At 38.4% G+C, this 24,710-nt stretch overlaps 1 protein-coding gene across 1 annotated transcript in view; it reads right to left on the bottom strand.

Moving 5' to 3' along the window:
• LOC102263973 (protein FAM19A2) overlaps positions 1–24,710 on the bottom strand; it is a 72,305-nt gene that overhangs the window by 22,348 nt on the left and 25,247 nt on the right. Inside the window, exons 2-3 of the mRNA XM_005858513.2 lie at positions 23,004–23,156; positions 21,800–21,924 (exon numbers count right to left, since the gene is read on the bottom strand). Coding sequence (XP_005858575.1) covers positions 21,800–21,924; positions 23,004–23,156 — 278 coding nt within the window. The remainder of the gene's footprint in view (positions 1–21,799; positions 21,925–23,003; positions 23,157–24,710) is intronic.

Genomic DNA, 24,710 nt, shown 5'->3' on the forward strand with positions numbered 1-24,710 from the left:
GGGAGGAGGAGGGCAAAAGTAGGTTTATAGTTGTAAGTATGTGAAACACAGAGTTTATTCTTGAATTATCATTCTCATAACCTGCATGTCTTTTTCCATGTGAACAACTGTAAACCTATGTTTGCCCACACTGTATACCAGATCACATCCGCACTGAAGCCTTGAGTCTAAAATGAGGAAGACCCAAAGTTGGCAATCCAAGGCCACCTATGATGTTGATATAGTTGGAGTAAGACATAAACCTTTATTTTAAACTACTGAGATTAGATTGTTTCAATTTCTTTTTTTAAATTTGTGTTTAACCCAGGCTAATCCAGAGTCCATCCCATTAGATATGAATGGGAAAGTCTCCCGGGCAAAGACTGTATTCCTTGCATGCGTATCCCCAGGGTTTATATAGTGGTATTGAATATGATTTTAATAACTGAAAAGAATATCTGTTTAATCTGTATCAGAATATCATCAAAATGTAGTACAATATCAAAAATCTTAGGAAACAATCTAGAAACAGCATTGGAAGCTTCCAGAATTCACAGAAATTGCAAATCAAAATGCTTAACTTAGAAACCTGATCAGAAGGGGTTATTATGTGGGAGCCTACAATGGTGTAACTGAATTATGATTGTAGATAAATGTACAGGCCTCCCACTAAGTACAAACAACAGTTGGCAATTGAAAGTCCTAGAGAAAAATTATTTAAGGCACTCTTTCCCCAATGAAAGCTGCCAATTCCTACAGAATGCTTTGTAAAAACTGCTGCCAATGCCTTTTTAAAAGTATAGTTTACATATAATATCACATTCATTTCAAGTGTACAACATAGTGTAAGGTACATTTATATACCTTACAATGCAATCACCACGATAAGTTTAATAACCATCTGTCTCCACACAGAGTTATTAGGATAATATTGACTCTATTCCCTGTGCTGTACATTACATCCCTGTGACTTATACTGGAATATGGTACCTCTTACTTATCTTCACCTTCCCCACTCATTCCTCCTCCCCTCCCCTCTGGCAACCATCAGTTAGTTCTCTGAATTTATGAGTCTATTTCTGTTTTAATTATTTATTTTGGGATTTTCAGATTTCACAAATAAGTAAAATCATGCAGTATTCCTGTCTTATTTCACCTAACATAATATAATTTACATCCATCCATTATTGTCGCAAATGTCAAGATTTTAGTTTTTGTTATGGCTGAATAATATTCCATTGTAGTACAGTTTGAAATTGGGAGCATGATGCTTCCAGGTCTGTTCCTTTTTCTCAAGATTGCTTTGGCAATTTGGGTCATCTGTGTGTGCTTCTATGAATTAGATGAAACAGTTATCTCTCCCAGTCTTGAAGGGATGGTCTAGTGTAGGCGTGACGGGATGTGCATAGACTGGATGTGCTGGGTGATCTTGGCAGGCCAGCTGGAGCAGAAGTAGGTGTGTGTGGTGCCTGGTGGGCCAGCTGGACAGGGATGCAGCATACAATGGCTGAGGTGGCCCATGGCTTCAGGGAACCCTGGTGGGTTGGCTGGCTGGGACTGAAGTGGCTCCTGGCTGAGGAGGCCTGTGGCACTGAGCTCCAGAGGTGTCCTAGGAGGCTACTCACTGAGCCTGCAGTGGACACTGGTCAAGGTGGCTTGGGCACACTGTGGAGGTCTTGTAGTGTGGCTAGAGCCCTTGGACTGAGCTCCCACCCATGCTATCTAGATGTACGGGACATTTAAACAATGGCACTCACCAGCACTTATAAGCCCAAAGAGTTCCCACATTTCCCCACTCATTTGGCAGGTGCCATGGGGTTAGTAAATTAACTTTTATCACATATAGTGTAGGTGCCTCTTAAATCACTGTTTTATCACTGTGCCCAGAACAGATGAGTCTGCCCATGCAAGCCCCTCAGTGATGTATCTCCCTACTGCAAGCCAGTCCTGATGGGTGGGGTTTCTATAGTGGGGTTTCTTTTCTACCTTTATCTGTGTGGTCTCTCTATTATTTGTTGTGCAAAAACTGTTCAATAAACTCTCAGTTGTTCTTTGGGTGAAATTACTATATATATAGTAATTGGAGGAGGTAAGTCTAGGGCAGGGGTGGGCAAACTTTTTGACTTGAGGGCCACAATGGGTTCTTAAACTGGACCGGAGGGCCGGAACAAAAGCATGGATGGAGTGTTTGTGTGAACTAATATAAATTCAAAGTAAACATCATTACAAAAAAGGGTACGGTCTTTTTTTTTTTAGTTTTATTCATTTCAAACAGGACGGATCCGGCCCGCGGGGCCCACGGCTGGTCTAGGGTCATCCTATGTTACCAACTTTGACCATCCCTCTACTACCAGTCTTTTATTTGGCTTCTAACTGTAGAAATGCCTTGTTTTTCTTTGATGGATTGAAATTTCTGACCTTTGTAATTGTAAATTAAAAATTATACATATGCACTGTTTTGATGTTCATAGCACTTCTAAGAATAATACCTAAATAGTCATTATATTTGAAGAACATGTGATGATCATGTCCCTATTAGTCAAAATTTTCTAAGAAAATATTGGAGAAAATATCTAAAGTTTACATGGCACTTTGAATTTTAACACTTCTTAAGAAAATATATTTAAGTGGAAAGGGTATAAACTTTATAATCAGACATATCTGTGTTAAAACTCTGCCACTTACTAATTGTATAGCTCTGGGAAAGTTACTTACACTGTTCAAACCTCTTTTTTCATCTGTACTAAAGAATAAGGTGACTTAAAATGCAAGTTATCATAACTCTTAGAAATATTTGTTTAGATCATCTAGCACAGTACCTGGCAAGAATTGGCATTAATAAAAACAAAGCTATTGGTATTATCAAAATTATTACTGTTGCTATCTTGATCTTCTGTCTAGTTTTGGATACTGTTGAAAATGTTAAAATATCCAAGTGTTGTTAGTCAGGGTTCTCTAGAAAAATAGAACCAATAGGACAGGGCCTTAAACTGTCAGGATGAAGCCCACCCATGTTATGGAGGGCAATCTGCATTATGCTAAGTCCACAGATTTAAAGTAAATCTCATCCAAAAGACACCCTCACAGAAACATCCAGAGTAATGTTTGACCAAACATTTAGACATGTGGCCCAGCCAAGTTGACACATCACACTAAGTAATATTTTGCCCTTGACTTTCTAAACACTGAATTCCTATATTTTATTTTCTGTGAATAAACAATGTTATTTTATAATTGAGCAATAGCTACAATACTTCTTGAAATTCTTTCTTGTAGTAGAACCTGAAACAGACACATTCTCATTGTGCCCATTTCTCTTATAAAACCTACAAAGAGGTAGTTGGCATTTGCTACCATATTGAATAAGAATTAGTCTTCATGATTGTTTATGGAACTCCCATTTTGTACTAGATAAGAAGAGAAAAGAAGGAAACTGTCCTGGAGACTCAAGCATCCCTATTCCAACCCAAAAGATTAGCGATATCATAGAAGGATAAAGGAAAACAAAACAAGAAATTGTGCATAAATAATCAGCAAGCCTCACACATAAGCACAGGGTGGTGGCATCGCAAATATTCTATTGTCTTAGCAAAATTGACTCAGAAGTGCTCTGGAAGAGCTGCGCATACGGTGTAAATTTTCATCATGAGATGGAGTTGGTGTACATTTGTGGGGATGAAGCTGAGAGAACCACATTGCAGAAGAACTGCATAAGGCCTTGTGGGATCTTGACAAGCTGGGTAGACTTAACATCATTGCACAGCAATCACTAATGGCCATGCTGGGTGAAATAGAGAATTAAAAATTACCTGATCCATCTTGACAATGTCTTCATCTTTCTGTAATTTCAGTAGCCTCAGACAGGCTAAACACTTAGTGAGGAGTTACTGGTACTGCCAAAAATACTTCTACCCTTAGAAGCACCAGTGAAAATATTTCTACCTTAGATGTTTTTACTAGTAGTCTATTGGTATGAACACTTCTCTTTCATGTTATGAATGTTTATCTTTACCTTTGATATCATATAGTGATGTGACACAATTTCACTGAATAGAGTCTCCTTAGACTATTACATAGGTGAAATGTATACTAGTATTTGTCAAAAGTTACTTTCAACAGCTATTATCATAAACTTTATTCACATGGGAATTTCCTTACTGCTGATATAAGAAATCCTCAAAAGTATATTGTGGAAGCAGATAGAGCACATCTTTATTATATATGCAGGGGTGCTCTCAACAAGTTGATTTCATTTGTGAAATTTAATATCAAACAATGGTTGACTGTCTGGCCAGACATTTGACTTTAGTAATCTCTCAAATCGATCATATGTTGTAATTGAAGTTGGAAGCTGAGATTTCTAATCATGATACCTGTTTAAATTTTTCTGACTGTCAACCAAAGTGTCTGTTGAGAATATTCAATTTTATTTCGTTCAAGATAGAATAAAAGCATCACAGCATATGAATCCTAGGAACAAGCTGACTAAATCAACTCTCCCCACAATTACTCAAACAGCCCTTTCAAGGATAGGGTATTTTAAAGTTGCAAAGCAGAGATTGCATTCAATTATTTGCAAATATCCTTTGTAAATGAATTTGCACTGCCTTCCTTGGTATAACCTAGTCTGTGTCTCTGCCTCTCACTCCTAGTTTTCTTTTAACAGCACTAGAAAGAGAATAGGGGATGCAAAGTAAAGGTAAAATATGTTTGCCACCAGCAGAGAATAAGCAATAAAAGATAAAGGTAAATAGCCAACAGTAAGCAGAACATCAACAAAACAGCCCTTTATTGACTTTGGACTAATCCCACCATAAATCATGGGAAGCCAACATTGCTACTTAATAAGAGCAAAACACAATAATGCTGGACCACAGGAGCTAGAAGTACATTTAATAGCTAAATAATGCTCTTCTTTAATAAGTTCAGTATTAAATGTTTTAATAAATGTTTAATGGAGTTCCTTGGCTTAGTATAAACTATAAAGATTTTTTATTTCTTTTTTTAACTTGTCAACTTAAGTTTTATATCTTAGATCACATTTCAATTAGATGGCTGATTTTGCTGTAATATGTTAAAGATTTTTAATTTTATTTTTTCCAGCACCATTTATCCCCTCTATGCCCTCTCCCACCTCCAAAGTTTTTTAAAGTGTTCTATAAACTTCAAGCATTAATAAATATGTGCAATGTTATAAGGTTCCAATATTCTCATTAGCTGGTGGTAATCTTAAGGATCACATTTCAATTGGATGGCTGATTTTGCTGTAATATGTTAAAGATTTTTAATTTTATTTTTTCCAGCACCATTTATCCCCTCTATGCCCTCTCCCACCTCCAAAGTTTTTTAAAGTGTTCTATAAACTTCAAGCATTAATAAATATATGCAATGTTATAAGGTTCCAATATTCTCATTAGCTGGTGGTAATCTTAAATTATTTTCAATTTAGCACTATTACTATGGTCTCATACACAAAATTCCTCCCATCTTCTCTCACATATTTTATAACTGGAAGAAAAATGTTAAATGGTTTAAAAGTCTAATCCAAAAGTATTTTTATAGTGTTATATTTTTCTCTATGGATAGTTCATTATTAGGAAAGTAGTGTAGTGGAGAAAGCATTTTATTGGTTATTATTTTCTTACGGTAGTACAATATCAGATATAAAAGTGGAAAACAGTTCAATGTTGACATCACAGAACATAATGTTTTTAGTGTCACTATAGACTAAGGAGAAAAAATATTGACTGAATTGCCTTTGAGTGGCATGAAAATCTGTTATCCACGAGTTTTAGGAGGGTTAAAGGCTATGCAATATTAAACTGTTAATATTGCCCCCAAGGCACCTGTGCAAACCTCTGTGCTACCACTTCTGTACATGATAGTGATTTACTGACTTTTTATCCACTTGAAAGTGAATTCTTGGACAAAAAAGTGTCATCATTTTTCAAAATTTGAATCCCAAAGTGTACCACAATATTAGGCATGTAACCACATAGCAGACATTCAGTTTATCCTTATAGAGAGAATGAACAAATAAATGGACAAGCTTCCCTTGAATGGGATTTGTTAATCTGCTAAAGAGATTCACATTTATTCTTATTTTTAAAATGTTTCTAACAGTGCATTTTGTGTTAAATAGATGCATATTCTGCGGTGTTCACAGTGTGCTACCAATGACACCATTCAACTATGAGGCAAGTTTCAAGAATAGAGTAAATAACTTCAGCTAACTGATCATGAACTTCCACTATTTCTTGCAAATATCCTGTTCAGAAAGAGGTTTAAAAGCCAAATAATCTGTTTGTAGTTTCCATGTTTTTGCATCAACTGGCAGCCCTGGCTCCCTGGAGCTCTCTCTGCGTTCTCTCAGACTCTGGTCGCTCTTGGTTTTCCCATCTCTGTCCACATTGCATGTTCCTTATTAGTCAAATTTTTTTATATTAGCTGCTAAAATATTTTTGATACCACCTTTAAACATATTCCTTCTGAGAGAGCCTTCTTAATTATTTCAACACGATATAGGAGATAATTATTCTCAGACTTCTATCTTAATCTCTAGGGCTATGTCAACCTATCTACTTCATGTCTACCTCATCATATCTTCATCAATTAATATCACCAAATAGGTCAAGGAAGAAATATGGGCCTTTCTGGAATTTTACCTTTCACTCACTATTCATATTTAATGACCCAGCCCTATTGATTCTACAACCTAGCCCTCCACATCCCCACCACTGTCCCATCCGAGATCAGGCCTGTTATCTTATACTTCCCTTAATTCCCAGCAATTGATATATTATATCCGAATATACCTTATAAAGTGTAAAGCATACCCTTCTTCTCTCCTACTTAAGATTCTTCAATGGTTCACCATTTCTTAAACAATAACACCCAAATATTTTAGCTTGGCATTTAAAGGGCCACCATCAGCCTACCCTGACTTCCCTCCCAGGAATTCCCCATCATCCCAGGTCCCCTCACACACATGAAGTTACCCCATGAATAAGCCATAATCTCCTACACTTCCATGCCTTTGCATAAGCCATTTTTTATGAGTACAGTGCACTAGTCAACTCTGAATCTCTGTGCATCTTTTAAGTCACAAATTGATGACTTCCAGAAATGAGAAACCTTGAAGTTACCCCATGAATAAGCCATGATCTCCTACACTTTCATGCCTTTGCATAAGCCATTTTATATGAGGTAAACTGCACTAGTCAACCCAATCTCTGTACATCCTTTAAGTCACAAATTGATGACTTCCAGAAATGAGAAACTTATTATTTCCCAAGGCAGCCCAATCAACACCATCTAGAGCTGACAAGAAGAGATGTAAATTTTGGGCTTAACTGTATTCCACGTAGTCACATAGAACAAGTATACTTTTTTCTTTCACATGATATATCTTCAAATAATCTAAAACCTATTACTCCCAGCAATTCTATTCTCTGAGATAAATATTCACAAAGCCCTTTACATAAGCCTCCTTTTTTCTAGCACACTCAGAGCTGGTATTCAGAAATGTATTGGGTACCCCAGCTAAGGTCTGATCATTACAGAGTGGAGCTGAACTCTGCCTTTGCATTAGGCACACTTCACAGCCAACCCTCTACTGTTCAGAGGTGGATTACCCAGCAGGGAGCTAGGATTCACTCTCATCCTAGAGAGAGCTGGGAATTGGAACCACAATTTCAGCGCAAATCATAAAGCATTTAGAATTCTGAGCTGTGGGAGAATTATTTTTTATTTCTCAATAAAAAATACCTTCATCTCACTCTCCAAAGTAAGAAAATAAAATTGGATCTGAAATAATTGACTAAGGAATTTAAATTCCACAGAAAATGTGTGAGGCGGAGAGAAGGGAAAGAGCCATGGGGGAGTATATACAGGAGAGACTACCTATATTTTTTTTAAAAGGAGGGCTGTCACCCACCATAGAGAAAAGAATAGGCATGGAAGCCCCACTAGCTAGGGTCCCTTGAACTTCCTGTTCTATTCTTCAAGTCTGATGAGGTACTATTCCTCTTTTAGTAAGGCACTCTAGATAACCAAAACCAGATAGAAGTGCCTCTCCAGGAAATTTACCTCTGAACAAATAGGAAGCCCTTCAACATTAAAACTAAGTCCCTGACAGAATTTTAGTCCTCACACCACAGGTAAGAGGGATATTGTTCTCAGAACTTAATTAACAGTAACCTAAAGATGTACCTCACTCTTGCTGATTAAATTCTCTGATGCGCAAACTAAATCCTATTACAATGTGTGGCTATTCACAATTAATTATAAGATCATAAGCATACTACTCAGACTAACACTTAAAAATAAACATCTGGCTCAAATACTATACAAGCATTTAAATCTTACAAAGAACTTCAGAGCACTCCCATGTTGTCCATAAATTGTAAAGATATAAGCCAAGGCTTAGAAATATAGCCCTGATGATACATTTTTTAAATCTTTGCATGAATTTCCAATAACTCTAAACAAATACCAAGGTAGACATTCTTTGTTCTATTAAATTATTATTAATTAGGTAAGTAGCTCTTAAATTTAAAACATCAGGTTTAAAGTGTTACTTTTGTTAATGCTATTCCTGGACACCTAACTTGGTGTCTTACCTACCTTGGACTTAATATGTATTTGAGAATAAAAATACCTTCAATTTATTCATTCATTTCTGTTCACATCTCTTTATAAAATACTTATTATTATAGCAATTATACAGTTCTACAAGTGCTTTTTTCCAAATGCCATATCATTTGAGATTTTAAATCTTTTTCTAATACTAATTTCATTCAATGTCTGCATTTCTTGTTACTATATAGTTAAAAAATTCACCTATTTTTCTTCATAAATATCAAATTCAAGATGATATACCATATTAAGCTTCCATTAAGTCAAATGACCTAGACTTGGTGGATAACAATGTAAAATTTAAGTCAGTCACGATATACCTCATATTACCTTTCTAACCCTAAATTCAACAACTTGCTTTGTTCACTGCAGCCACACTGGCATCATTGCTGTCCCTTGAATATGATATTTCCAGGGCATGTCCCATCTCAGGTACTTTTAACTTGTTCTCTTTACCTGTCCTCCAGATAGCCCTGTGGCTCACCCCCTCATCTCCTTAAAGCCCTGGATCAGACATGCAAACTCCCTCGCTCAGCACTCTCTAGTTCCCCTTCCCTGCTTTACTTCTTCCCATAGCACCTATCAGACATATAATTATTTTATTTTTTGTCTCCCCATTAGTAGGTAGAATTCTAAAGATACATCCCTAAGATTTCTGTCCTCTGTTCAAACAAACACTAGTCTATGAACTACTACGAAGGGACTTTGCATTATAATTAAAGTTGTTAATCAGCTGACCTTAAAGTGGGAAGTTATCCTATATTGCTGGGGTAGAGCCAATGTAATCAACTGAGCCCTTAAAAGCAGGAGACTAAGGCAAAGGAGAGATGGTGGGAACAGGGACATCAGAGAAATCCAAAGTGTGAAGAAGACTCGGAGTGCCCTGGCTGGTTTGATGAAGGGGGCAATGTGATGAGGAAGGCAGGAATTCTGAAGGATGTGAGAGAGTCTTCCAGGTGACAAACCCTAGGGGAATAGAAACCTCCTTTCTACATTCATAAGGAACCAAGTTCTGTCGATAACCTGAGTGAGCCTGGAGGCAGATCCACCCCCAGAGCCTCCAGAATGAAAACGAGCCCTGGTGTGAAAAGGTGAATCGCATTCCTTGAATTCAGATTCATAAAATACAGAGTAGAGAAATAGCTGACTGCGCCTGTATGTCTGACCTGCAGATCAGATATTGTCTTAAGTCATTAAATATGTGCTAAATCGCTACAATTGCAGCAACAGAAAATGAATACACCCTCTTAGAATATAGGCCTTATGAGGGCAGGGGATTCTCACCTGTTCATTTTTCTCCGCTGTGCTCCAGATCCTAGAATAGCACCTGACAATCATAAACACTCAAATTCTTGTTGACTTAATGAATTCCATGAAATCTTATTTTACAAGAGCTTACGAAATTTTTACCCTGAAACATTTAACTAAAATATTTAAAAATTAAAATGTAAAAGGTAAATTGATTTGAAAACTATCTTGTGGCAAGTCCATGGTGCAGACAAGGGAAGCAATCAGATAACACTTCCTCAAATAGTGGTTTTCAAACCACATCTTGTAACATACTGGCAGGTCATAAAATTAATGTATAGAGTTGAGAAAGGAAGGAAGAAAATAGAACCCAAATACCAGAGCTTTAATTTCAGTGTGGGGTGAATGAGTGTCTGTTGTACGTATGCTGGGTCACAACATAAAATGTATTTCTTACTGTAGATACCATCAAATAATTGAGAAACCACAGCCCTGAAGGTCATCACAGTCTGTGCTGTGGATCAGGGTGCAATTTGAGGCCTGACCTGAGGTGAAATGAATACAAATGAATGGAGAATGTGTCTGTTAAGAATGGCTCATCAAGAAATAAATACACTAACTATCCTAATTCTATGATTAAATTTGCAAGGCAAAAGAAAGCACTATGATTAACGAATTCCCACAAATTGCACCAACTTAAGGTGAGGACATGAACTTTTTCCTCTCCCTGTATTCTTCCTTTGCCTTGAGTCTGAAATAGCAACCCTGGATACTGTCAACAGAGCACTGTCTCTGAGTCTTGGTATAAAATTTGGCAACATCTGCCAGGGGATGGCCTAGGCCAGTGGTCGGCAAACTGCAGCTCGCAGTTTGGCCTCTTGAGTGTAGCTCTTCCTAAGCCTTAGGAGTACCCTAATTAAGTTAATAACAATGTACCTACCTATATAGTTTAAGTTTAAAAAATTTGGCTCTCAAAAGAAATTTCAATCGTTGTACTGTTGATATTTGGCTCTGTTGACTAATGAGTTTGCCAACCACTGGCCTAGGCTTTAATCAGCAAATCCTCCTAGGACATTGATTTCTTTTCTCCCTTATAAGGAAAGGAATAAAAACCCAATGCTTATCAATCTTCTGAGATTAGCCATGATTGGTGTCATAAATTTAGCAGGAAAGGAAGTTAGAAATATCCTTGGCACATGGAACCAAAGAATGTTGGTTAAAAGAACATGAAATTTTAATCTAGTTCCACATCCCCATTATTTTTGCAGATGACAAAGCTGAACTCAAGGCCTATGCTATCCCCAATGTTACTCTTGACTTACAGTTACCAGTGATTCAATGTGTACTGTCAGTGGACTGTATGAAGACAGAGAACAATGCAACTGCACACTTATTCATTTCTCCACTCGAGGACATATTCCTGGGGGGTCAGGGATCATACCATACACCTTCGTACTCTTGTTAGCGCCTACTGTGGCTGGGAAATTAAATAAGACAATACCTGCAATGCACTTATCCAAGGGCACAGCACACTGTAAATGGTCTCATATTTGTTTTTGTTTCTTTAATTTCAACATGAGCATTATTACTATAGAATGTTCATGCATAGGAAATTCTTAATATCTCATGATTTTCCTTGCATTATAGAACAAAATAAAATCATTGTATGTCCTTAAAATTTGTTTATATTTGAAGAGGCATTCAGAAATTACAGAATTCTTATCCGCTTAAGGCACTTTAAGTAAATGAGTGAAGATGAAAGAATTCCAATTAATTAAAAATTATCCAGAAAATTTCTTCCTCAGCATAGGAAAAGTAAATAGATGTGAGATCCATGATTCATACAAATTAATATTTCTAATGAAAATATGAATCTTGTATAATATGAAGTTAAGCTTATTCTTTCTTAGTAAGAATCAGACATAAGAGCTGCAGGGACCACTAGAGTTTAAAGTCCACCCCAATGGCCAAGGGCTGTGAATCCTAAAAGCAGAATGTGACTTCCTTTAGGAGGTATTCCATAGAGAAAGAATAGGAAAACATTAAAAGAAATTAGCCACAGTCTATTTTTCTAAAGATTCCAACATGTTATCAAAGATTTCTTTTCCTCGAACCTTACAGGCTCTGCAGCACCTTTCCCCCCTGCTCCTTTAGTATTACATAATCAGCAGATAATTATGTGCTCTTCCACACTGGAAAGTCCCTTCTTTTATTAATGACTCTTTGAAAAGGTCTTTATTATTTATCTTTAAAGTGAGCTTGAGACCAAAAGGCTTTCATGACTTTTCCTTTCCTTTGAACTTCAGAGTTCTTAAAAGTAACACAATAGATGGTTAAGGATGTCATAGGCAGTCACAAGTTTCCACCTTTATAATGAGAGATAGGGTTTGGAAACAAATGTGCATCCTCCTTTCTCTACGGATCAAATGTTTGGGATTTTGAAGAACATGTTGCAAAATATTGAGGGTCTTTGCATTTTGTAGGAAACGGGCCAGAACAGTAAGCTTCCTGAATCCAAGAAAAAGACAGAAGGAAGAAACAATTCACGTTTAGAGTAGGAAGTACAATGTGAGTTCCAAATTAGTCTTAAATGACGAATTCACCCAGCCTCTGACCTCCAGTCAGCTCTGGGAGGTACTACGCATCTCTGCTGAAGCCAACAAACCTCACTGCTGTTTTGGCTGAATGCTCTTTCCTAACCTTAGGCTTACCAGAGCATTCCAGATTGGATATGGGCAATTAGAAGGTAGGCTGTACATATTGCAATTTTTAATCATTGCTTGGGCCATTTAGCTGGCAGTGATAATCCCACAAAGCCAACATATCATTAATAAGAGACGCAAATGCCTTTTGGCTAAGAACTGCTCTTCAGTTACTTTGTAACCTATTCCTGCTTCACTTCTGCACTATGGCATGTGTGGCTGGGACCTGCCAAATCAGGGCCTAGTGGCTGTTTGGCTCACCCCAGCCATGGAAGCCTTATTCAAATCTGGCAAGTGGAAAATAATACCAATAATTAAAATAATAGGTTTCTCCTCAATAATATTGCTGCTATTTATGCATGGCATAAACTACTTCTGTCCAACACTTCCACTGTGGGAAAAGTAATATTGTACAAGAACAATTTCAAGAATTGAAATACCTGATACTTTTTACACTATTTCCATAGAGATGGTCAAACAATAATAACCTGATGACCTTGAAAATTTTATTTTTTGAGAAAATTTACAACTATAGTTGACATACAATATTATGTTTCATGTTTACGACATAGTGATTAGACATTTACATAATGTATGAAGTCATTGCCCCATAAGACTAGTACCTATATGACACCATACACAATTATAACAATATTAGAGGCCCGGTGCACAAAGATTTGTGCACTCGGGGGGGCACCCTCAGCCCAGCCTGTGCCCTATCACAGTCTGGGACCCCTCAGGGGATGTCCACCTGCTGGCTTAGGCCCGCTCCCCGGGGAATCGAGCCTAAGCTGGCAGTCAGACATCCCTCTGGCAGCCCAGGAGCCCTCAGGGGATGTCCACTTACCAGCAGGGAGCAGGCCTAAACTGCAGTCGGACATCCTTAGCGCTGCTGAGGAGGCAGGAGAGGCTCCTGCAACCACTGCTGTGCTGGCAGCCGTCAGCCTGGCTTGTGGCTGAGCAGAGCTCCCGCTGTGGGAGTGCACTGACCACCAGGGGGCAGCTCCTGCATTGAGCGTCTGCCCCCTGGTGGTCAGTGTGTGTCATAGTGACCAGTCATTCCCAGTCGTTCTGCTGTTAGGGTCAATTTGCTTATTACCCTTTTATTATATAGAACTAGAGGCCCAGTCCATGAAAATTCATGCACTAGAGGGGGGGTCCCTCAGCCCGGCCTGCCCCCTCTCACAGTCTAGGAGCCCTCAGGGGCAGGAGGCGACCCAGCGATCAGCGGAAGGCGATGCCCCATCACACCTCTGCTGCTGCCACTGCCGGCAGCGCAAGCCTAGGGCAGCCCTGGTTACCTGAGCCTCAGGCAGCCCTGAGCAGCTGGGCAGCCGCCATCTGAGGCTTGCCTGTGCCTTGGGCCAGCCCTGGGCGGCTGGGGGGCTTAGGGGACTGGGGGACTTCGGAGGCAGGTGCAGCGTGCCTACTGCACCAGCCGGGCTGAGGGGACTGGGCACCACCATCTTTGAGGGTGGGCAATCAATTAGCATATTCCCTCCTTATTGGCTGTGGGCACCACCATCTTTGAGATGGTGTGAGGGTCAATTAGCATATTCCCTCTTTATTATATAGGATTATTGAATATATTCCTTATGATTGTTTTTAAACTGGAAATGGTTACTTCCTAATTCTTTCACCTTTTTCACATATTCCTTCAACCCTCCTCCCATATGGTAACCATCAATTTGTTCTCTGTATCTATGAATTTGTTTCTGATTTGTTTGTCCCTTTGTCTTATTTCACCATGATGTCACTAATGGCAAACTTTTTTTTAACACTTCTTTTTCCAATTAATTATTGACAGACAGTTAGATTGCTTCCTTCCATATCTTGGCTACTATAAATAATGCAGCAATGAACATAGGGGTACATACATCTTTTATAATTACTTCAGATAAATACCTAGAAGTGGAATTGTTGGGTCATATGGCAATCCTACTGTTCATTTTTGGGGGAATTGTCATACTGTTTCCATAGCGGCTGCAGCAATTTACAGTCCTACCAACAGCACACGAGGTTTCCCATTGCTACACATCCTCACCTTCACTTCTGTTGGTTGATTTATTTATTTATTTTAAAAATATATTTTATTGATTTTTTACAGAGAGGATGGGAGAGGGATAGAGAGTTAGAAACATCGATGAGAGAGAAACATCGATCAGCTGCCTCCTGCACACTCCCTACTGGCTATGTGCCCACAACCAAGGTACATGCCCTTGACCGGAATCGAACCTGGGACCTTTGAGTCCACAGGCTGACGCTCTATCCACTGAGCTAAACCAGCTAAGGCCTGTTGGTTGATTTATTGATGATAGTTATTCTGATCAATGTGAGGTGGTACCTTCTTGCTTAAATACATTTCTAGTTTTTTTATCCTTATTGATGCAATTGTAAATGGGATTTTCTTAATTTCTTTCTGATAGTTTATTATTGGAATATAAAACTATAACCAATGTCCGAATATTAATTTTGCATCCTGCTATTTGCTGAATTCATTTATTAGTTCTAATGGTTGTTGTTTTTTTGTTTGTTTGTTTGTTTGTTTGAATCTATTGGCTTCTCTTTATGTGGTATCATGTCATCTGCAAATAATGAGTTTTACGTCTTCCTTTCCAATTCAGATGCCTTTTATTTCTTTTCCTTGTCTGAGTATTGCAGCTAGGACTTCCAAACTCTGTTGAATAAAAGTGGAAAAGTGAATATCCTTGTCCTGTTCCCTATCATAAAGAAAAAGCTTTCACTTTTTAGCATTGAGTATGATTTCAGCTGTGCATTTGTCATATATAAGCCTTTGTTATGTTAAGGCATGTCCTTCTAGCTCCAATTTTCTGAAAGTTTTTTATCTTCAATGGATGTTAAATTTTGCCAAATGCTTTTTTTGTATCTACTGATATGATAATGTAATTTTTATCCATAATTTTGTTTATGTGGTATATCACATTAATTGATTTGCACATATTGAGCCAAGCTTTCATCCCAGGAATAAATCCCACTTGATCCTGGTGTATGATCTTTTTGATGTATTACTGAATTCAGCTTGCTATCATTTTGCTGAGGATTTTTGCATCTATGTTCATTAGAAATATTGACCTATAATTTTCTTTTCTTTTTCTTTTCTTTTCTTTTTTTTTTGTAGTGTCTTTGTCGGTTTTGAGATCAGGGTAATGCTTGTCATGTAAAGTAAGTCTGACAGCCTTCCTTCCTCTTCAATTTTCTAGAAAATAGAAGAGGTATTAATTCCTTCTTTGAATAAGGTAAAATTCACCTGTGAAGCCATCTGTTCCTGGGCCTTTGTTTATTTGTAATTGTTTTGATTACTGGTTCAATTTCATTATCAGTTAGCAGTCTGTTTAGATTTTCTGTTTGTTCTTGATTCATTCTTGGAAGATTGGATGTTTTTGGAATTATCCATTTTTCCAGGTTGTCTAATTTGTTGGCATATAACTGTTCACAGTATTTCCTTATACAGTAGTCCTTTATATTTCTACTAGTGTCCCAGTGCACGGATTCATGCACATTGAAAGGAAACTAATTAGAAGAAATGTTTTATATCACTATTCACCCTTTCTCAATAATAGAAGTGTCAACCAAATTCATAATTGACAATGACAGATCAAAACATACACGTGAGATTGGTGCCAGTGAGAGCTTTATATATATGTCGTGCATGCGCGAGTCAACTTAGCCTTTTATAGATATAGAATAAACTTGCTTTTAATTAAACCTGTTTTCTGATTTAGCTAAACTCTTTCCAGCCCAGTGAAGCACCCCAACATCTTTTTCAGGTAATTTTTAGAAACACAGCAGATTGCTTATCATAATGCTCTCCAGGACCATCCATGGTGTTGCAAATGGTAAGAGTTCTTTCTTTTTCTTTTTTACAGCAGCGTAGCATTCCATTGTGTAGATGTACCACTGGTTTTTAATCCACTCATCTGCTGATGGGCACTTAGGCTGTTTCCAACTCCTAACTATTGTAAATTGTGCTGCTATGAACATAGGGGTACATATGTCCTTTCTGATTGGTGTTTCTGATTTCTTGGAATATATTTCTAGAAGTAGTATTACTGGGTCAAAGGGGAGTTCCATTTTTAATTTTTTAAGTTCTCCACAGTGTCTGCTCCAGTCTGCATTCCTACCAGCAGTGCACAAGGGTTCCTTTTTCTCCACATCCTCACCAGCACTTGTCATTTGTTGATTTGTTAATGATAGCCATTTTGACAGGCGTGGGATGGTACTTCATTGTCATTTTTATTTGCATCTCTCAGATGATTAGTGACTTTAAGCATGTTTTGATATGTCTCTTGGCTTTTTGTATATCCACTTTCAAAAAGTGTCTATGTAAGTCCTTGGCCAATTTTGTGATTGGATTGTTTATTGGCCTTTTGTTAAGTTGTTATGAGTTCCCTATAAATTTTGGAGATTAAACCCCTATTGTAGATAACATTAGCAAATATGTTCTCCCATGCAGTGGGCTCTCTTGTTGATGGTTTCTTTCGCTTGAAGAAGCTTTTTATTTGGGTGTAGTACCATTTGTTAATTTTCTCCTTAGTTTCCATTGTCCTAGGATAATGTAAAGATATTAATACTACATTGTAAAGATATTAATACTACATTCGTCTGATATTTGCTGCCTATAGATTCTTCTAAGATTTTTATGGTTTCCCATCTTTCCTTTAAGTTCTTTATCCATTTTGAATTTATTTTTGTGAATGGTGTAAGTTGGTTGTCTAGTTTCACTTTTGCATGTATCTGTCCAATTTTCCCAACACCATTTATTGAAGAGACTATCTTGACTCCTTGTATGCTCTTGCCTCCTTTTTCAAATGTTAATTGAGCATAAAAGCTTGGGTTTTTTATTGCAGATGATTTCTAATTTTAAGCCACTATGATCTGCAAAGATGCTTGATATGATTTCTGTCTTCTTGAATTTGAAGAGATTTAGCCTGTGTCCAAATATGTGGTCTATCTTTGAAAATGTCCCAGATGCACTCTAGAAGAATGTATATTCCATTGCTTTTGGGTGAAATGTTCTGAAGATGTCAATTAATTTCATCTGATCTAGTGAGTCATTTAGGATTGCTATTTCTTTGTTGATTTTTTTTTTGTCTAGAAGATTTATCCAGTGATGTCAATGGGGTATTAAAGTCCCCTACTATGAATGTATTGCTGTCAATCTCTCCCTTGATATATTACAGAAGTTTTTTTTTTTAATGTATTTGGGTGCTCCTGTATTGAGTGTATATATGTTTACCAAAGTTATATCCTCTTGTTGTATGGATCCCTTTAGTATTATGAAGTGGCCTTCCTTATCTCTTGTTATGGCTTTCACTTTGAGATCTATTTTGTCAGATATAAGTATTGCTATCTTTGCCTTTTTTTTACTTCTGTTTGCCTGATCTTTTTATTTTTTCATCCCTTCACTCTCAGTCTGTGTGAGTCCATTGTTCTGAGTAGCTTTCTTGTAGACAGCATATATATTGTTCATGTTTTCTTATCCATTCAGTCACCCTACATCTTTTAATTGGAGCATTTAACCCATTTATGTTTAAGGTTTTTATTTATATGTACTTGTTGCCATTTTTATTTTTTATGTCTGTGTTCCTTCATCCCTTTCTATTTCTTCTTTTCACCACAGTCCCTTTAGCATTTCTTGCATTGCTGGCTTGGTGATAATAAACTTCCTTAACATTTTATTTTTTCTGTGAAGCTCCTGATTTTACCTTCAATTATGATTGATAACCTTGCTGGATAGAGTATTCATGGATTCAGTCCCTTGCTTTGCATCATTTGGTATTCTTCATTCCATTCCCTTCTGGCATGATGTGTTTCTGTTGAGAAATCATTTGATAGTCTAATCAGAGATTCCTTGTAGGGATATTTCTATCTCTCTCTTGCAGCCCTTAAGATTCTTTCTTGGTCATTAATGTTTGCCATTGTAATTACGATGTGTCTTGGTGTGGATCTTTATGGGTTCATCTTGTTTGGGACTCTCTCTACTTGTGTGACTTTTTTCTTCCCCAAGTCGGGAAAGTTTTCTGTCATTATTTCTTCAAATAGGTTTTCTATTCTTTGCTCCTCTTCTTTACCTTCTGGCACCCCTATTATTTGGATGTTGAGTCATTTCATGTTGTCCCAAAGCTCCCTTAAATTCTCCTCTTCTTTTTAATTTTTTTCCAATTGCTGTTCAGATTGGGTGTTTTTTATTCACTGATTCGGTCCTCAGCTTCTTCTAGTCTACTGTTGAAACTTTTCATTGTTTTTTGTATTGTCACTATATCATTCATCATTTCCTCTTGATTCTTACATATGTTGTTGATTTTCTCATCCATCCGGTTTAGGAACTTTATGATGCATAGTCTGAATTCTTTTTCTGACATATTGCTTGCCTCCATTTCATTTAGTTCTTTTTCTGGCGATTACTCCATTTCTTTGTCTCCCCATTTTTGCTGTCTCTTTCTGGCCCTGGGCACCGTGTTTGGGGTTGAAGGTTGAAGACCCTACCAGGCCAATGGTCCAGAAATCATTAGCTCAGAGGCTGGGTCTGCCTTGAGTCTCATGCCTTTATTTTCTCTGCTCTAAGTTTTATCCCCTTCTCCCACAGATCTGGTCACTCTGTTGTCTGCTTAAGAGTATCAGTTCCTCTGGTGTCCAACTCCATGTGAAAATCCAGAGCCCTCTGACATGCAATTCGCTGTGTGGCCCTGGCACCCATGGAAAGGTGGTGCCCTAAGTCCCTCTGGCAGGGCACTTGCAGCATGGTACTGTGGTCCCTGGCTGGGCATACCAGATTGCTCCAGTTCACCCCAGCACTGTTCTCCTGTGGCCCAGAATGTGGCATGGGCTGGGTTGCTCCTGGTAGCCATGGCAGGACTATCCCAGGGGCTGGGGTGGAGCTGGTGTGGGTTGCTCTGGGTCACATAGTCAGAGCTCTCCTGTGGCTCAGAGTAGGCCATGTGCTGGGTTACTCTAAATTGTCCAAGCAGCAAGCCCCTGGGCTTAGGGTATAGTAGGCACAGGTTGCTCTGGGTCCTCACTTTCCTGTGGCCTGGAGTGAGGCCTGCTCTTTGTTGCTCCAGTTCTCCCTTTCCTGGTATGAAGGAGAGGGGCAAGTTTCTCTGGGTCACACAGTCCACACACTCCTGGAGCCCAGAGTGAGGTGCACACTGGGGTGCTCAGGCAGGACTGTCCAAGGGGCTGGGGTGGAATGGGCACAGGTTGCTCTGGGTCACATAGAACTCTCCTGTGGCACCGAGTGAGGCATGCACTGGGTTGCTCCAGATCACCCCTCCTGGGGCCCTGGGTGAAACAGACATGGGTTATTCTGGGTCTCACAATCCATGCTCTCCTATGGCTCAGAATGGGGCATGCACTATGTTGCTCCGGGTCACCTGACAGAAGGTCCCAGGGCCCAGGTGGCTCTGGGTCAGACTGGAAGCACAGTTCTGGGGCAGGGGTTGGGCACAGGGGTCCCCCTGGCTTGCTCTCACTGTGGGGTCCTGGAGCCGGATCCTGGGATGCTGGGTCCTGGCAGGCTGATGAGGAGGCCTGGTATGGGAGGTCACTGCAGATGTCTGGGAGCCTGCCAGGAGGTACTGCACCACTCACCGCTGGGGCATGGTGGTGGTTCCACCCAGGTTATGGCTGTCAAGCAGCATTCTCTAGGCATCCTTTGACCTTCCTTATTGAAAATTTTCTCAGCTGTGTCTAATTTGTTAATTCCAGGTGGATGTTCTCTGATTTAGTTATTTTTTTGGCCCCAGAAGGAGGTGCACAACACTTCTCCCAGACAGGTTTATAAAAACTGTTATTGTTAATTACCAGTATTTAGTTTTATGTTACTTCATTGTTTGGTTTTTTAAATTCTTTTAAATTTTATTTTAGAGAGAAAGGAAGAAAGAGGGAGAGGTAGAAACATTGCTGAGAGAAAAACATCATAGATTGGCTGTCTCCTGCATGCCCTCTGCTGGGGATTGAGCCTGCAACTCAGGCATATGCTCTGACCAGGAATTGAACTGGCAACCTCCTGGTGAATGGGTCAATGCTCAACCACTGAGCCAATAGGCCGGGCTTATGTTCTTTTTTTTTTTTTATAAAACATCCCTGTGTACAATGATTTAATTCTAATCAATTGTCTACTTTCCCCTCAATAAAACAAGACAGAACTTTCACAGCTAAATGTACAAAGAAAATACTTAAAATCTCCAGTCCAGAACATCCTTTGAGCTAATTAGGAGATCAAAGAATAACACTGTTTTTCACTTCTCTCCCATTTCTCAGAAGTCAGCATTGCAAGCTGAAATATATCATTGTCTAAAGAGTATTCTTTTCATATTGACCCATGGAATATACTGTGGTAATCTGAGCCCTTAACAAACTATTTGTGATAACATCAATGTAAAGTTTATATTATATTAGAAAACTATTTATTGATCCAGAAATCAGGGAGATCAAAACAATTATTTTCATAAAAATGCAAGAATCTTAGTTGGCAAATTTTATTGTCATACCTATATAATAAAAGCCTAATATGCTAAGTGTCCAACCATTTGTTTGACCAGTTGCTATGACATGCACTGACCATCAGGGGACAGATGCTCTGACTGGTAAGTTAGCATGCTGCTGGGGTCCAGCCAATTGAGACTGGGTGAGATGGTCCAGACACGCCCTGGAGACCTCCCGTGGTCCCTCCCTGGCCCCAATCGTGCACCGGTAGGGTCCCTCGGCCTGGCCTGCACCCTTTTGCAATCCAGGACCCCTCTGGGGATGTTGGAGAGCTGGTTTTAGCCTGATCCCCACAGGCCAGGCCGAGGGACCCCACTGGTGCACGAATCCATGCACCAGGCCTCTAGTATAAAATAAAATCTTTTTTTATTTTATTTTTTTTTTTTTTGAGAATCTATTCAGAGTACTATCCATGACCAGAATAAGGGATTGGGATCACCTTCCCAGCATTTTTAATATACACCCTTGGGGGTTTTCACATTACTGTCAGTATCTCATGAGGGAACAAACAACATTTGTTTATTAGGTAACACAACAGCTGATGGCATCTAGAGATGTTATTCTGAATAAAATGTGCTATGAAAAATGAATTAGGGAGAAAATGGGGAAAAACATAGTATGGAAAACTATACTCTCTCATTCTACAACCAACACTTCAAGATGTCACTGTGTACACTTTGTTAATTCAGAGACATTTTACTTTCCCAAGCTGGCTGTCCACTTACCCGAGTTGTTTTCACTTTATTCCCAGAGGAACAGCTCCATCCTTTCCGATCAGGAAGAACTTTACATTCCTCTCCCTCAAGACATGGCTGCATATGACACCACCATTTCTGTTCCACTATGGAAGCTACAGGAGATAGAAAAATAGATGCAATGTTTTCTGTTGGGTTTGTTCCTTCTCTGGGTGTACATTTAAAGAAAAAGCCACCAATTTTTCCTATAACTGGTTAGACTGTGTTTTAGGTTTTAGGGTCTGCCTGCCTTTTGTTTTTTCCCCCAAAGGCTAAATCTAGATTTTCTGAGTAGAATAGTTATTTTAATTTTACTTTATAGTGGTAAGAATACTTTACATGAGACTTACCATTTTGAGTCTTTAAACATACAATACACAATAAGCACACTGTTGAATGATTTTCCATGGGAATATATAGGCTTCATGAAAACTGATATATTTGAAAGAAACTAATAGTATGTATTCATGAACTGGTTTACATAAACAGATAAGCAAATAAGCCCCTGACCAATTTAGAGTCAATATTTTAGAATAAATGTTATATTTCCCACAGTAGGCTGAAAATCACAGGGCATTAGAGTTAATACAATTTTTTTAAAATTTCTTTTTTATTGTGGGTAGTAGCCAACTTCACAAGATATAGACCATGCTAATATGAGCACTTAAATTATTATTTATGGTAACATCAATTAAATGGCTGAATATCCTATTCTAATTAGGTAAATATTAAAGAAATGAACATTCTGATGCATCTTTATAATAACCAACATTTTATCTAAATTCTATCCACAACTAAATAGTCTCTCATGTGCATGATGTTCATTTTTCATCCTTAAAAACCATCCATGGGCTTAGAAATTCATATTATTTAATCATCTGTTTTCATCTTTTCTTTCCCAATTAATTTACATACACATATCCTCAGCTGGTAAATCAGTATTTCATGGCATCAAAGAAGCATTTGAACTTGTTGGAACCCCATTATAATGCCATTTATTATGAAACTGGGTAAGACCTTATACCTCCTTCCAAAGGATTTTGGATTTCAAAATGCCTTCCAAATAACCTCATACCAACCACATAATCTATACTGTGGTCCCTCAGAATTGGCCCCATCAATAGCATTACAGTGAGGTTCCAGTTCTAAGCAGTCCTCAGCTACACTACCGCAGTGAGCAATGTAAAAGTCGCACCATCCACGCAAGATGGAGCAGCTCGTGTGGTGCCTGCCACCTGCCCGGGGAAGCAGGAGCACTTGACAGTTTGTGACCGTTCTTCTATCTTGTTCTTATTACAGCATCTGTGGAGTGCCACCACCTCGCAAGTGCCCGTTTTAACATGGTGAGCTGTACAAACAAAAACAAAAGATGAGACATTAAGAAAGCTTTGGACACTTCCTTCTTCTTTTTAATTAGCAGTGCATTAAATATAGCTCTATAAGGGACCCACCAGGCATGAAACTAGACCTACAATGATGCTGACTCCATAATGGAAGTTGATTTCTTTTCTAAATGTGGCAGGACCATTTCTGCCAGTAAATGCTTGGTGAAGCAGGAATAATTAGTGACTAGATTAAAATAAGCTGTTAGGACAGTCTGAAATATAGGAGCAATATATAGTGCCATTAAAAACATATTTAGTTGTATGTGGCTTCTTTTTACACCTTTTTGTTCAACATAAGGTAAACCCCTGGACAAATATGCTACAGTGGAGCTGATGGTTAATATAAAGGTTATGTTCTTCCGGAGGTGAGTGTAAGGTCAGGCAGAATACCAATTTTCAAGAAGCAATGATGAAGGGAGGATTTCCCCCTCCTTACTATTCATCTGTACAGTTTCTTTGGAAATGAGTTAATTGGCTGATTCTTGAAATTGCTATTATTGTCCCAAAAGTTCCAGCCAGTTTCAGAACCCAAAAATCATTCCTTCCAATTTTGCCTGCGGGGACAACTGCCACCAAATGGCACCAAGTACAACCAGAACTTGGGTGGATTTATATCTAGCCTAGAAACCCAGTCCAAAAATCTGTGAGGTCCCATTTCATCCACCTTGCAGTAAGGCTATGAAGGTGAAATTTTGGGACCTGACATCAGATTATGATGAGGTTCTATTAATCCTACTGTGACATGATAAAGCAAAAGTTTCATCTGCTAAAAACAAAAATAGCTTAGAATCCAACATTTATTGAAATACTATACTTTCAGAAATTTTAAAACTGATTGCTATAAAAACAAGTTTACTTTAATGTTATAAACATATTGAGAAGAGCACATTATGCATTCATAATATTTTTTTTGCATTTATAATATTAATCTTCCCTGGGAGATGAGGAACCACTGTGCAGTAACTCAGGTTAGAGAACTTCTTTAGATTTTCCTTATGAGAAAGAGAAAATCACACATATTATCCACCTCATACCTCCATGAGAGATCAAGAAGCTCAAGTATGACATACAGCTTTGACACGTCATTCTCAAAAGAGCTTTTAAGAAGAAAATATCATTTCCAAAGTCACAAAGCTACCCTACCAAAGCTAAAAACGTAAGAGTGAGACTTCTATTCCTCATGCTTCATTGGTAGCCTCCCCATGATGATTTCGTTCAGTCTATGACTTGTACCTATTGGTTTAGGTCTCTTAAGTGTAAATCTACAGCCCAGATTTCTTCCCTAAGCTCTATTTCATAAGTGATGCTGCCTGAATTATATCTCTACTTAAGTGTCTTATAAGGAGCTCACATTTAGAGAAAAAAGAGAACTAAAGACATTCTAGCCCAGTGATGGCGAACCTTTTGAGCTTGGCATGTCAGCATTTTGAAAAACCCTAACTTAACTCTGGTGCCGTGTCACATATAGAAATTTTTTGATATTTGCAACCATAGTAAAACAAAGACTTATATTTTTG

The sequence above is a fragment of the Myotis brandtii genome, unplaced genomic scaffold, assembly GCF_000412655.1.
Source record: "Myotis brandtii unplaced genomic scaffold, ASM41265v1 scaffold1190, whole genome shotgun sequence".
NCBI lineage: Eukaryota > Metazoa > Chordata > Mammalia > Chiroptera > Vespertilionidae > Myotis > Myotis brandtii.